At 43.5% G+C, this 14,418-nt stretch overlaps 1 protein-coding gene and 2 long non-coding RNA genes across 4 annotated transcripts; 2 read left to right on the top strand and 1 right to left on the bottom strand.

Annotated features, from left to right (window-relative positions):
• The first annotated feature begins 324 nt into the window (after positions 1-324).
• LOC311015574 (uncharacterized protein) lies at positions 325-5,493 on the top strand. Of its 2 annotated transcripts, XM_084012915.1 has the most exons (3): positions 325-463; positions 502-697; positions 2,840-5,493. In XM_084012915.1, exon 3 carries the CDS (start codon positions 2,854-2,856, stop codon positions 4,144-4,146), a length of 1,293 nt encoding a protein of 430 aa, XP_083869041.1. In that variant the 5' UTR covers positions 325-463; positions 502-697; positions 2,840-2,853; the 3' UTR covers positions 4,147-5,493. The 2 variants fall into 2 exon arrangements, with proteins under 2 accessions (XP_083869041.1, XP_083869040.1); XM_084012914.1 differs by having other exon boundaries at positions 325-697.
• A 1,358-nt stretch (positions 5,494-6,851) lies between these two features.
• On the top strand, positions 6,852-7,937 carry LOC311011510. The gene is made up of 3 exons (XR_014596900.1): positions 6,852-6,935; positions 7,577-7,663; positions 7,807-7,937. It is a non-coding gene; the product is annotated as an uncharacterized lncRNA (long non-coding RNA).
• A 5,247-nt stretch (positions 7,938-13,184) lies between these two features.
• LOC311014066 lies at positions 13,185-14,418 on the bottom strand. Its single transcript, XR_014597221.1, has 3 exons — positions 14,026-14,418; positions 13,609-13,890; positions 13,185-13,437 (listed from the first exon to the last, which is right to left on the bottom strand). It is a non-coding gene; the product is annotated as an uncharacterized lncRNA (long non-coding RNA).

Genomic DNA, 14,418 nt, shown 5'->3' with positions numbered 1-14,418 from the left:
AACACGGATGAAACAGCAGCATCAATGTTGACGCTTGCTTCCTCGATGCGAGCCGCCATTGTTGTCTGAATCAAAACAGTCTCACAGTCGCTTCTCCGCTACGTCACATATATGAAACTCCCGCCCTGCGTCCTGATTGGCTCATCCATAAAATCTGGTGTCGAAATCACTCCCAACGGAAGCGATCCCAGATGGATGAGTGGAGCTAGGCGGAACGAATCTGGCGAGAGTCAGGTTAGTGACGAGCTGTAGTTCACACAAAACCTACTAACTAACTTCTAACTTCTTCTTTTGCATGAAAAATTATTTGTAAAAACCACAAACAACATGTGAAATTCATGGCAAAATTCAAACGGCATCAGAAAATAATTTCGATCTCCCCACAGGAATACATGCATCAGAAATTCATTTTGAGGTCCCATGTACCGGAAATAGAAAGGCGGGACTTCGCCACTCGATGAGAGTTCTGTGACGCCCCTCAACCTCACGTGGACTTCAAAGGGAGCGCAGACCGCTGCCTCACGGTGGCGCTAATGCACCTTTACGTTGGTGTGACAACCGCTACACATATAAGTGTAGAGAAGAAGAAGACCAGCCGCACGAGGACCACAACGGTCATCGCACGAGCCCGAGGAAACCCCGCCGGACGCCTTCACGGACTTCCACAGACCGGACTCGCTCCGTGAAGCGGTCTCAGGTAAGAGTGTTTGTCTGGGCAGAGACCGGACAGCTGCCGTGCGTGTTGAAAGAATCCCTCTCGGTGTGTGACGTTTACCGGACCGCCGAGTCCCGTTCCATGTGGTTGAGACCACCTCGGTCATGAAGGGCTCTTAACCCGCTACGCTGTTTTTGTGCCGCGGCCGACGAACCCGGGCTCGTTCTCCGGGCTTCCGGGTGATAAAGGACAGCTGTTGTATGTTCCAGCCAGGTTTCCCTCCTGCTGTCTTCTTTCCTCTTCCTTTGTTCCGTCTCCGCGGGCTCGTCCGCCATCTTGCCCTGCTGCTCCTCTCCCGCCTTCCTCACCGGAACCAAAGAGTATATAGAGACCAAGAGGCGAATCTCAATGCATTTACATGTAGCTAAGTAGCAGACGCTTTTATCCAAAGCGACTTAGAATAATGGTGCGTTCCATTTACCTCGGAAGCCGGAGCTGGGAATGACGTCACACCCGAGTTATCAGCATTTCAGTTACAAAGTCGGAAAAAGTAGCAAACGGCCAAAAACGGAAGAGGAAATAAGATGACTACATCTACAACAGTTATTCTCGCGCTTGCCTTGTCCGAATATAAACACCTTCTGGACAAGTATGTCCTTCTGCAACCTGCAAACACGGTGGACGAAGAGAAAACACAAAGGCCCAGAAGGTAGCCTGTTTTCTCTTTCTACGTATTTCATTGTTTACAAAAACATGATATGATTTTGGTATTTCTGCAGTAAATATTTTGGAGAGAGTTGCAAGTTTAAAACGGGGGTTCTCTCTCTGCTTCTCTCAGAACATTTTGTATTGGAGTCAATGAGGAGAAAATACAGACGTGGCTGCACTTAAAGGCTGCTAATTCAAATTCTGTAAATCTCTCTGATGTTTTGAGCACATTGTGAGAGACAGGACAAGTTTGTTTACGAAATTGGAAAATATCTTGTGTGTAGAATGTAAATTGTGGCCGGGAGGAGTGTGGGAAGAGAAAAAAAAATCTGGAATTTTTTGGGGTTCCCTCCCACTCTGACCGATGATGTCACACACTCTGACACGAACATTCCGTGCAATACACACCCATTATAATCTAATTTCTCCAAAAATGATCATAGTAATTGAAGAGTGATTGATCAAAAACGACATGACCTATTGAAACGTGGATTTATACACCAATACACAAGACTTGTGTCTACTGTTAAAAGTTTAAATGGAGGTTCCAGGTGAAAGTATGCCTGAGCCAGACTGATCTCATGAAATGGCGTATGTATGACACGCCAACTCGTATGCCAGTATGGCGTGTTATCACTACGCACAATCGCCTTTTCATGTGTTTATCAACGCCGAACCCTAACCCTAAAGGTTTACATACACACGGATGTGATGGGTCATTTCGCTAGTGGGCGCTGACAAACACGCGGATGTGATGGGTCATTTCGCTAGTGGGCGCTGACAAACACGCGGATGTGATGGGTCATTTCGCTAGTGGGCGCTGACACAAACGCGGATGTGATGGGTCATTTCGCTCAGAACGTACACATACACGCGGAAAGCTCGAATTGCGTACAGATAACACACCACAGGAAGTGGCGTGTATATTTACGACAAGTCATGATGCCGTGTTGCCTGAGCAGAAGACACTTGAAGAACTTCGATGATTGCTCTTTTTCGCTTTTTTTTTTCAACCCATCCCATTCACTTCAATGCAAAACTTTGCGCAGTTTTTGCGCCGTTATTCTTATTCTGTTGATTAAAGTAATAGAACACTGATCCCGATCAAACTGTACGTTTTGATATATAATTTGTCAATTGACAAGTAGCGAATCGAAATTTGTCTGGAAGATGAAAGAAGAAAATAATAAGTAGGAAAAAATCCACAGTATAATAATAGTCCCTCGCCCCGAGCACTGGCCCCTACAGCTATGCCAGCTTGCCCCGTGGCCCTAATAATAACTGTAACTGTTGGTCCAGTCTCTAGCAGACCCAAATCTAGTGTTATGTAAAACCGATTTAGAAAATAACATTTATTGTAATTAAAAATTTGGGGTTCTAACATTTATTTTGTGTCCCAAGTTTTTTTTGACTTGTGACTAAGTGTTCAGCTGTTTTACTAACATATCTCCGTGTGTTGTTACTGTTTTCCTGCAGACGTCCAGCAGCTGATGGCGTGTAAAGAAGAGGTTCCCTTTGAGCAGCAGGACTGGGGCTCCAGTCTGGACCAGGAGGACCCAGAGCCCCCACACATCAAAGAGGAACAGGAGGAAGTCTGGATCAGTCAGGAGGGAGAGCAGCTTCAAGGGCTGGAGGAGGCTGATATCAAGTTCCCCATCACTCTTGTCCCTGTGAAGAGTGAAGAAGATGAAGATGAAGAGAAGCCTCAGTTCTCAGGGCTGGCTTCAGCTGCAGCCAGCAGCTCAACTGAACACATGAAAACAGAAGCTGGTGAAGAGGACTGTGGAGGACTGGAACCACAACCAGATACTCATGACATGACTGAAGACTCATGTGAGACTGATGACAGTGATGCTTGGCAGGAGACCAGAGAACCTCAGTCAGGTTTAAAGACTTGGACCGATGATGGAGTCCCTGACCGTGATTCTAGATGTAGTCCTGGAGAGAAACCATTCAGATGCTCCGAATGTGGGAAATCATTTGACCATAGATATATGAAGAGACACATGAGAACTCACACAGGAGAGAAACCATTCAGCTGCTCAGTTTGTCAGAAATATTTTACAGAAAGAGGAAGTTTAAAGAATCACATGAGAACTCACACAGGAGAGAGACCATTCAGCTGCTCAGAGTGTGGTAAACGTTTCACTGACAAACACCATTTGAGGAGTCATATGACAACTCATACAGGAGAGAAACCTTTCAGCTGCTCAGTTTGTAAGAAAACTTTTACAGAAAGTGGAAGTTTAAATGCACACATGAGAACTCATACAGGAGAGAAACCCTTCAGCTGCTCAGTTTGTCAGAAATGTTTTTCACTGAGTGGAAGTTTAAAGACACACATGAGAATTCACACTGGAGAGAAACCTTTCAGCTGCTCAGAGTGTGATAAATGTTTCAATGCTAGCTCACATCTGAATAGTCACAGGAGAACTCATACAGGAGAGAAACCTTTCAGCTGCTCAGTTTGTAAGAAACTTTTCACACGGAGAAGATATTTAAAGCTACACATGATAAGTCACACTGGAGAGAAACCTTTCAGCTGCTCAGTTTGTAAGAAAACTTTCACAGAAAGTGGAAGTTTAAATGCACACATGAGAACTCATACAGGAGAGAAACCCTTCAGCTGCTCAGTTTGTAAGAAAACTTTCACGCAGAGAGGAAGCGTAAAGCTACACATGAGAACTCATACAGGAGAGAAACCTTTCGGCTGCTTAATTTGCAAACGGTCTTTTACGCTAAGTGGAATTTTAAAGAAACACATGAGAATTCACATAGGATAGATGTTTCAGCTGCTCAGTTTGTAAGAAACCTTTCACGCAGAGAGGAAGCTTAAAGCTTCACATGAGAACTCATACAGGAAAGAAACATTTCAGCTGTTCAGTTTGTCAGAAATATTTCAAATATAGAGAAAGTTCAAAGGTCCCATATTATGAAAAACAGGTTTTCTCTAACCCTATAAACTGGTCCTCCCTAAGCCTGCCAACTCCCAGAATGAGGAAAACAATCGACTCCTACATGGTCTCTGCAGCCCCCTACTGGTACAACGGCACTCCTACAGGCTGTTCAGATTAAGCTCCCGTCGTTACGTAACGAAGGGAGTCATTTGCATAGGCCGAACTCCTCTGATGATAGGAGATATCTGAGAGGGGGCGTTCATTACCGAGGTGAAGCTCGGTGTGTCCTGGTGAGATAGCGATGTTTCACAATGTTGTCACTCAGAGTTAGACACAGATTGCTCTGTTGTTGGTTGTTCAAATCATCATAAGCACTTATATTCGGTCCCAGCTACAGAAGAGACGGTGGTTGCGTTTCATTTTTAATGACAATGTGCCGGCTACGGTCGGTGTTAGCTTGTATGTGTGTGCTAACCACTTCACATGGCACTGCTTCAGTAACGAGGGTCAGTACAAAGCTGGCTTTGCCTTGACACTGACCCTCGTAAAAGGATCTGTCCCAACCATATGGACCCAGCACCTTCACCTGGGACACATAGGGGAGCCATAGCGATACATCCAAGTAAACATTGGCGCGTGCTACTGCTAGACGGAGCCGGAGCTCATTAGCATTTAAAGGCACAGAAACAGCCTGTTCTCAGCAGAGCTCATTTGAGCAACTTTGAGACAGCTGAAATTCAGGACCACGGATGGGTTTGGGGCAATGCATATCAAAAACAGTGTTGTTGGACCTCTGACAGCTGTGTGGAATTGAGGAAAATCAGTATAATATGGGACTTTTAAAGACACATGAGAATTCATACAGGATAGATGTTTCAGCTGCTCAGTTTGTAAACAAGACTCGGTGGAACCTCGTATCTGGCCGGACCGTGTCTGGTCTGGAAAAAACTAACATTGCATTTTTTTTCAATCCTGCGATATATATTGCGTTATTAAAAAATACAGGAATTTTCACCAGATGACCTGAATAGCACTGAAATCTTGTGGACAGTTAACCTGCACTGATCTTCCCTCTTTTTGTGAATGTTAGTAGAATGGCTTCTGTCTGTTTTAGAGATATTTTTTGCTTGCTTTTATTGTGCTGGGACTTGAGGACATGTTTTGTTCTATCATGTGTTATTATATTGTATTAAAATGGAACATTCCAGCTTCATAAATACATGAAGAAACTAACAATGAGTGATAAACATGTTTCAACCTTTTATTCAACAACTGAAATATTTTACAGTAAAACTAAACATCTTTCTTTTTTAATCAAAAATGATACAAATAAATAAATAAGAGCAGAATCTAGTAGAAAGGAAGTAAACACGATTTCAACAAAACTATATAAAACATTAATATTGTCAGCTGCCTTAGTGATTTACAAATGTTTTCTGTTTTGAAGGACATTCAGATCTAAGGGGTATTCCACCAAACTCGCTAATTAAAGCGGCGCTTACCTGGTTAAGCCTGGTTAGAACTAACGCCAACTTCCACTTGTGGCTAAACCCGTTCCATTAACGCATTTCAGCCGCGCCTTGTTGAGGCTAATTCAAGCCAGGTTAACGTTGTCGTGTGTTACGCCGTTCACGGGATATGAAGCCAGACCAGAACCGTGAATGTCGAATCATCGAGAAAATGGCAGAAAAGACCAGAGCAAAAATTATTGATGGAACTGTATGAGGAGTACAAACCCATCATAACCAATAAAGGGAATACTGTAGTGATCAATAAAAATCACGAGGCTGCTTGGGCAAGAATTTCCGATTGATTTAATACGGAAGTACCGTTAAGAGTAACATGTTCTAATATAATACTGACCACAACTCCGGCTTTACACGCGGCCGGCCACGGTTCAATTCCCGTCTATGGAACATTGTAATACTTCTTTCTTTGGCCGGAACTCTCTCTCTCTCTCTCTCTCTCTCTCTCTCTCTCTCTCTCTCTCTCTCTCTCTCTCTCCATCTGACCATCTCATTTATCTCAACCATTCAATGAACTTATTAATGAACTCCTGAAAGGAATTTATGTGGCTGACAATTGCATGCCTTTGTCATTGGGATCTATAACATGCTATTAATAATAACATCTTTATGTCTATCATGTTTTTGCAAGTTATATTTGGGTTCTGGGGAAATTGTATGACATATTTATCATAGTTAAGGTAAAATGTTGGTCTAATTCTCTGATCTAAAGACAATTATACAAGCAGAAAAACAAACCAAAAAAAAACACACACGTGAGATGTCCTCGCCGGGATGTGAACCTGCAATGCCCACATATTTTATATATATATATTATAAATATATTTATTTTTTTATTATATTTATTTTTCAACGGTTTTGCCATCCCTCTATTTACATCAATACTTTGACATAAGAAATAATTTAAACTTAAGTGAAAGAAATGACTATTCTGATGTATTGCCCCTTTAGCTGTTACAAGTCACGGTCACACCATGTTAGCGCGCACACAGTGTGCGCAGCAGTGGGCGCTGATGGAGCCACTGATCGGTCGGTCGGCTGTGTGTCCAGGGCTTACGGACTGTACGAAACATGAAACGGCAAAAGCCATCCAGGGCGCACTTTCGTAAGCGCCGAAAAGAAGAGCAGGAGTAACGTGCGAAGAGAAAGGTATGTCATTTTGATGAGACACTTTTTAAATTCACCGAGCATTCGTGATATAATCATGCTAGCTAGCTAGCAGCATAATGTCGTCTTACTAGTAAGCTTACATTAAGTAGCAATGAAGGTGTGTGACTCCGCTTCGTTCGGCTCGGTTTGGTCGTTATTAACATGCAGTCAAAGTCATAATAAGACTGTCATAAGACTGGTTCAGACTGGATTAGTTTTAACTTTACTGTCCAGTTCAAATACCGTGAAATACAGTTTTACATCTAACCAGAGTGCAAACTAGTAAAGTGCTGAGTCAGTGCCTCATATGCAGACGATCATATCAACATGTGGACTTTATAGACAGAGGTGCAAAAGATGAGCATATGTTATATACTGATGAACGGAGATAAGTATACTGATGGAATATTATATCCAAAAAGTTGAGCATAATAATATACATGATATATGCAGGTAGAGTTATGTTTATACAGAGAGGTATGCACATAGAGCTGTGAGCATATGGGACTAAATTAATTTATATAAAATGAATGTCAAAATTAAAATGCTGAGCAACTTAATAATATCACTTGAAAAATGGAAATGATTAACTCCATGTTGATAATACACTTGTTTATTTATTTATTTTTATATCATTTTAGATTCACTATTAAAATATCTCGGACCACCAGCAGCTGAACCATCAGACCAGGAACAACCATCCACCTCAGCTGCTCCGCTTTCCTCCGGTGAGTTTAATGTGTCAGTGAATGTTTGTGATGATAAAAATGTATTGACTTATGTGAAAATGACAATATGTTGTGCCATGTCTGATGTCTCATCCAGTCAATGTATTTGCTCTTGTGTGTTCTCTCTATGTTTATGGAGCTAGAGCCACCAGAGGAGACACTACAAGAGCATGCTGCTCCTCCTGCCAGTCTCACCTGCCTCTAACCACTGAGCCTGGATGTTCAGGTGAGTGCAAGCTGCTCATCTTGATTGCACCACTGATTCCACACTTGGTGTGTCTCTCTTAGCAATAACTAAACTGACCAGTTTTATTCATCTAAGTTGGCTCAAGGATGTTCTCTTTAAAAAAAAATCAGGTTATGCTTTATGCTGCAGTCACACCATAGCATTACATAGACATTATATCTATTCTATATCTTGTGTGTGTTTCTGTAGTAAGTTATCTTGAATACAAGTTGAGAAAGTGTGCTTCATGTGCCCTCTAGATGCGAGGGCAAACACTGGCAATTCCCCTCCAGCTCTTGCTGACTGGCCTCTTCCAGTAACAGACGTAATGATACCAGAGTTGTTTCAGAGCTGTATCACGTACCACCTGATTCCATTTTTCCTTGGAGAGATGGTAGAAGCTGCCACCACCATTGTTTGGATAATCATTGTTTAAATAAATGTGCAATCCTTTGAACATGAGGTCTTTTTTCGTGGGGATGGGGCGCTATCAGTAAAGCTCGCCTAGGGCACCAAATGGTCTGGGACCGCCCCTGAACACGGTCCCGCTCGTTGTAAAGGTGCGTGTCCACAGGGGCGATTTTAAACGCTTGCTGGGCGGCCACTAGAGGATGATTGACAGGCGCTCTCCTTCATACAATCACGCCCACACTTCATGGCTGCACCTGATTGGACGATCGCTTTCACAGCTGTCCTGTCTGCTCTGGAGTTCATGCAGACCAACATGGCCGCTCGTTTGGAAACTTTCTCTTATTTTACAAAAATAGTTCACCGAAAGATGTTTCTGAAAACATTTTAAGTGAGAAATAAGCTATGCAGTTGATGAATCTGTCTTTATTTTAGATCGACAACATTCAGTTTAGAAGATTTTCGTGAGCGTTCCCGAGGCGGCGAGTCGAGCCCGGCGCCTCTGATTAGCATAAAGTAGATTCGACTTCAACTTTATGCAAATGAGGAGCGGCCAACTCGCGCGCCGTCTCTCGACATTCACCGCGACGCTACCAGAATGCATTGCACGGCTTTTCACATAGACAATGAATGGGACGCGGGGAAACACCGCTGCCTGTGGACACGCACCTTCAGTCAGCTACCGTTGAAATGAGAGGAGTTCATTCGCCTCCGACATCGCAGGATCTGCGATGTGACTATCGCTCACACGTACATGACGATGACGATGCTCAAACGATATATCGTGCAGCCCGACACCATGGCAACACTGTTGTTGATGAAGCAGACCAATCCAGGGATTTCCTTGCTGCGTTTGCACCGCCGTACGTCATACTGTGATATTTTGGTATTTTCAGCTAAGTGTGTGAGTCATTGGTATAAATACACGTTCACGTCTTTCTTCAGTAGACCACGGTGTCGATCACAGATTTACTGATGCAGACCGCGTACTGTTCACCAAGTCAGCTTGTGACACTAGGCCACATATGTTGAAAACGTGGGAGAAACTGTTAAAATAAATCCTGGTTGCTAAATGTAAATATGACCAGGTTTAATATGTTTATCCATAATTATTATGTTCCTGCCCGAATGTACCTGTGGCCTGATATTATGTATCGTTATTATGGATGTGTTGTCTTGACGGATCAGCTGTGTTTACCCAAATCAGCTGTTTGACGTGCCTGTCAGGTGACGGGGGGCGCGTTTTGGGAGGTTTTAAAACAGACCAGGGAGAAAGAAGCCGGGGCGAACAGCACCTTTTGCTGGGTTCGGGGACACGCAGGGGTTGAGGGGAATGAGCAGGTGGATCAGATTGCAAAACAGAGTTTGAATAGAGAAGTAGATGTCCATATATCCTGGGGGAGAGCGGAGCTGAGAGAAATAATTAAAGAGGGCTTAATGAAGGAATGGCAAAAAGGGTGGGAAAAAGAAAGTAGGGGTAGGTTCACTTTACAACCTCTTGTTAAAAAAAGATGGACCTGCACGTTTCAGTCCCGTAGGGATTCAGTTAAACTGTGTAGACTAAGACTGGGTCACTGTGGGTTAAATCACTCCTTGTTTATCGTAGGGAAACATGTGTCTGGTCTGTGTGAGTGTGGGAGTCCTGAGACAACAAAACATGTGCTTCTGGAGTGTCGAAAATATAGATCAGAAAGACATACATTATTTGATAGACTGTTAGGACCTGGAGTTCAGGCCTTTTCTCTTTTTTCTTTGCTTGGACATCGTGAGAACCATGAGTTGATCTCTAAGGCAATTTTGCAATTCCTGCGCAATACAGGATTATATGTGAAAATATAGTTCATCATCGGACCTGTGGAGGGCAGTAATACGCTAAATAGCGTTTAAACTGCCGGAATTGCACAAGAAGAAAAAGAAGAAGAAGCCGGGCGGAAGGGCTGGAGGGAGACCACGCGAGACCTCAAATAAACGTTTATTTCAGAACAATGAAATGTGGCCATCTGCCGGTTGGGTTGAGCGCGGACTGACTGGAATATGAAAAACGTCCCGCATAAAAATGTCCATGTACGGGAAGCCCATTAGGTCACAATACAATACATGAACATTCATACATTAATTATTGTGTGTGCTCTTGCGCCCTCTTGTGTCTCTAAGAGTAAACAATATTTACAGTCATGTAACCTGAGAACATAAAAATAGGCTTACATTTTAACACCCCCACTTGTACTCAGGTTGGTAACACAAAAACACCAAAACAAGATTAAACAAATGTGTACCTTTGGCTTACATATATTAGTCACCAAAAAGAAGACCTGCAAACTTTCCCAGTTTGAACTTGCTGACAGGCTTCGTCATCACATCAGCGACCATTTCATCAGTAGCACAATACATTAAATTCACCTTACCCTCATTCACAGTAGACCTAATAAAGTGATACCTAATGTCTATGTGTTTACAACGCTTTCTATAGACTACACCCTCTTTTACTTCATAGCCCTCTGGTGGATTGATGTAGATTTCGTGGTCGATGGGGGCGTGTAAGAACGCGGTTTTCACGTCCATTTGGTGGACCAGTAAATTTTCCTGCACTGCCTTCTGTAGCACAATTCTAACACTGGTTAGGTCTGCTGTAGGTGAAAACGTTTCCCCATAGTCTACCCCCATTTTCTGGCTGTAGCCCTTGGCTACAAATCGAGCCTTGTACTGGTCATTCCCATCTACACCAGACTTGATTGCGTAAACCCACCTACCCCCCACTGGTTTCTTGCCCACGGGTAGTGTTGTCGGGGTAAAGGTTTTATTCTCATTTAGAGACTGGATTTCCTCATTCATTGCTTTTCTCCATTCTTTTGAATTGTCTGACTGCATTGCTTCACCATAAGTTTGCGGAATGCCACAAACTGCTCTGCAGCAGTAGTCTACTGTGACATGCATCCCGTCACTATCACTGTCTTCTCTCACGAAGTCGCCTAGGTCATTTGGTGCCCTCCTTTCTCTTGTTGGATACCGCCTACTCTCAGGATCGATGCTTGTAACACTTCCAGTTTCATTATGCTCAGTAGACTCATTTGCTGCCCTTGGACTATCGCAATGTGGACTTTTACCGGGTTCATTTTGCTCTAGAGCCTTTTCTGCACTCCTGTTGACCCCCTGCGTCCCCCTAGTCCTGACTCTGTGCCCCACACCGTCATCATTTAGATCTGGCTCATATGTCTGTGTTTGTTTTTCTGCAGCTGTTTTGCTCACAAATTTCACCAGCCTGTGTTTTTGCACTTTGTTTGTATTTGGGTGATACACCAAATACGCTGGGCTATTTTTATCGTTCAGACTCTGGAGCTTTGATGGGATTCTCAGATGCTGACTGGGCTGGTGATCAGGATGACCGTCACTCTACGACAGGCAATCTATTTCTACTGAGTGGAGGAGCGGTGAGCTGGCTCAGCAAGAAACAGGTAACAGTTGCACTTTCAACAGCAGAAGCTGAATACGTCGCACTCAGTCAAGCCGCTCAAGAAGCTATCTGGCTGAGACGATTACTGAGTGATCTTGGAATGGAGGCTACGTCCACAGTGATCCTGGAGGACAACCAAGGAGCCAGTGAACCACTCCAGGACTAAACACATAGACATCCGCTACCACTACACCCGTGAATGTGTGCAGAATGGACAAATAGAACTGCAATATTGTCCAACAAATGACATGAAAGCAGACATCTTGACCAAGCCACTGACTAAACAGAAGTTTGAGTATCTCAGGGGAGAGATTGGACGTTTCCCTGTTAGAGATTGGATGTGTAGAGTGGTTTGTGCTTGACAGGTGAACGCCGAACGCTGCCGGGTTAAAGCAAGTCTAAAAGCATGTGGAAAAGAGTTCCAGAAAGTGACTGTAAATGAAAAAAATTGTGTTTAAAGACAGATGGCAAGAGTTTAATTGCAAATTATTTAATAGCACTAAGCAAGGCAATTTTGAAAAACAAAGGAAAAAGGGAAGCCTTTGTTGTTGTTTAAAGGTTTATTTTGTGAAGAAGAGCACGGCTCTGTAATATTATTTAAAGCCTTAAAATGCTATTGTAAAATGAAGTGGGAGTGTTGTAGTACCGTCATTTTATCAATAGATGGTGCTGTTCTCTATTGCTTGTTATCAGAGGAACGGGAGTTCCGGTTCTGCGCTGTGTTGTCTCGTGTATGTTGTGGAACGGAATAAAGATCACGTGAAAACAACAGCAACAACACACAGATGTGCTTCATGCAAAACACAGCTGGATTTAGTACTTTGGATGGTTTTGACTTTAAAAGTCTCATATAGATGTTTTGTGTGAAAGATTGCTCCACTACAGTTGATCTAGACACATGAAAACAACATGGAAACGCTTCAGAATGTATTTTTATTTTTTTTCAGGTTTTTGTAAAAGTAAAAAAAAACAAACCACAAAGACATGGTAACTAAAATGTTCTACAAAACAGAGTTGTAAGAAAAGGATTGGAAGACATTTAGGCTCTGGATCCCGTCTCCTGTTGGCATTTGGCCACATCACCTCATCCACATCACAGGCAATGTCCTCCCTTGCCAAGCAACGGGGGAAATATCTCCTTGCATGCCGAATCCAACCCTGTATGGACCTCACCTCAATGTGGCCGCATGCCTCTTCCATGGCTTGTAGAAGAGGCATGCGGGCATGTGGTTGACGGTCATAAACCTTCCAGCGCCATGCTGAAAAGAACTCCTCAACTGGATTCAGAAATGGGCTGTACGGTGGCAAGTTGAGTGGAATGAATCTATTATGGTTGGTGAACCAGTCCCGGACCAGAGCCGCCCGATGGAAACTGACGTTATCCCAGACGACAACAAACTGGGGCTGCTCTGGGCTGTCCTGGACTACTGGTTCATGAAGTGTGTCCAGAAAGCCAATAATGAGGGCTGTGTTGTAGGGACCGAGGATGGAGTGGTGATGCAGGACTCCCTGTACACTGATGGCGGCACACAAGGTGATATTTCCCCCGCGCTGACCAGGGACATGCACTATGGCCCTTTGCCCAATAATGTTTGGGCCCCGACGTCTGGTTTTCTCCAGGTTGAACCCAGCCTCATCTACACAAATAAACTCATGCTGCTGTGGAGCTGCATCAAGTTCCAGGAACCTCTAAAACAGAAACATGTAGATAATGTACAGTGAATATAGTGTGATTGAAAACACAGGACTATCACATATACATTTACACACAACACTGTGTGTGTGTGTGTGTGTGTGTGTGTGTGTGTGTGTGTGTGTGTGTGTGTGTGTGTGTGTGTGTGTGTGTGTGTGTGGGCTTACTTGCACATAGTCATGACGGAGGTCTTTGACTCTCACACTGTTCCTCTGGAATGGAACTGGATATAGCTGCTTCAGTGAGATGTTGTGCTTTTTGAGGATCAGGAGAGTGTAGATATGCTGACAGTGTTGATGCCAGTGAAGGTTATTTGATCTGCAAGGATCTGCTCTCTCAAATCACCAAGCCGGATTTCATTATTTGCCAAAACAATATTGACGATGGCCACCTCCTGTTCATCACTGAACATAGCCTGCCTTCCACCCTGTGCAGGTCGTCTGGCAGTTCTGTAGAAAATGAAACATCATACTTTAAACCCATAGACCTACGCTAATACACCAATGTATTGTACTGTGCATTTGAACAATGTGCAATACTGTCATTTCTTTGGTCCATTTTAGTGTGGAAACTTCAAAACATACCTGTTTTCCAGTCTGAACGTTGTAATCATTGAGGCTACTGAGTAGCGACTCAGGTTTGGATGGACTCTCTGCCCAGCCTCCCTCATTGTAAGGCCATGATTTAGAACATGGTCCACCAAAGTGGCCCTCATGTCATGGGATATTTGTCTTCTGTTGCCTGCTCCCCTTCTTCGTCCTCTTCCTCGTCTTGCTGCTGCTCTTCCTCTCCCTCTTCCTGCCTCCATGTTTCCAAAGTTGGCCCAAAGGAGCTGAGCTCACATCAGGTGTGTTTGTAGTGCTATGGCTTAGACTGATTGGTCTACAATTAGATGTGAAATGTTTTCATGTGTGTGAGTCAGTGTGCTTTTCCAATTTTAGTTGTGTTTTGTGTTTGAAATCGATGTGTTTTCCCAA

Source organism: Eutrigla gurnardus, assembly GCF_963514095.1.
Source record: "Eutrigla gurnardus genome assembly, chromosome: 1".
In the NCBI taxonomy this organism is placed as follows: Eukaryota; Metazoa; Chordata; class Actinopteri; order Perciformes; family Triglidae; genus Eutrigla; species Eutrigla gurnardus.
Note: the sequence above shows the minus strand (reverse complement) of the source record. Positions and strands in the feature narration are given on the sequence as shown.

Coding starts and splice junctions, on each gene's coding strand:
- LOC311015574 (XM_084012915.1), top strand. CDS start 2,854: ATGGCGTGTAAAGAAGAGGTTCCCTTTGAGCAGCAGGACTGGGGCTCC.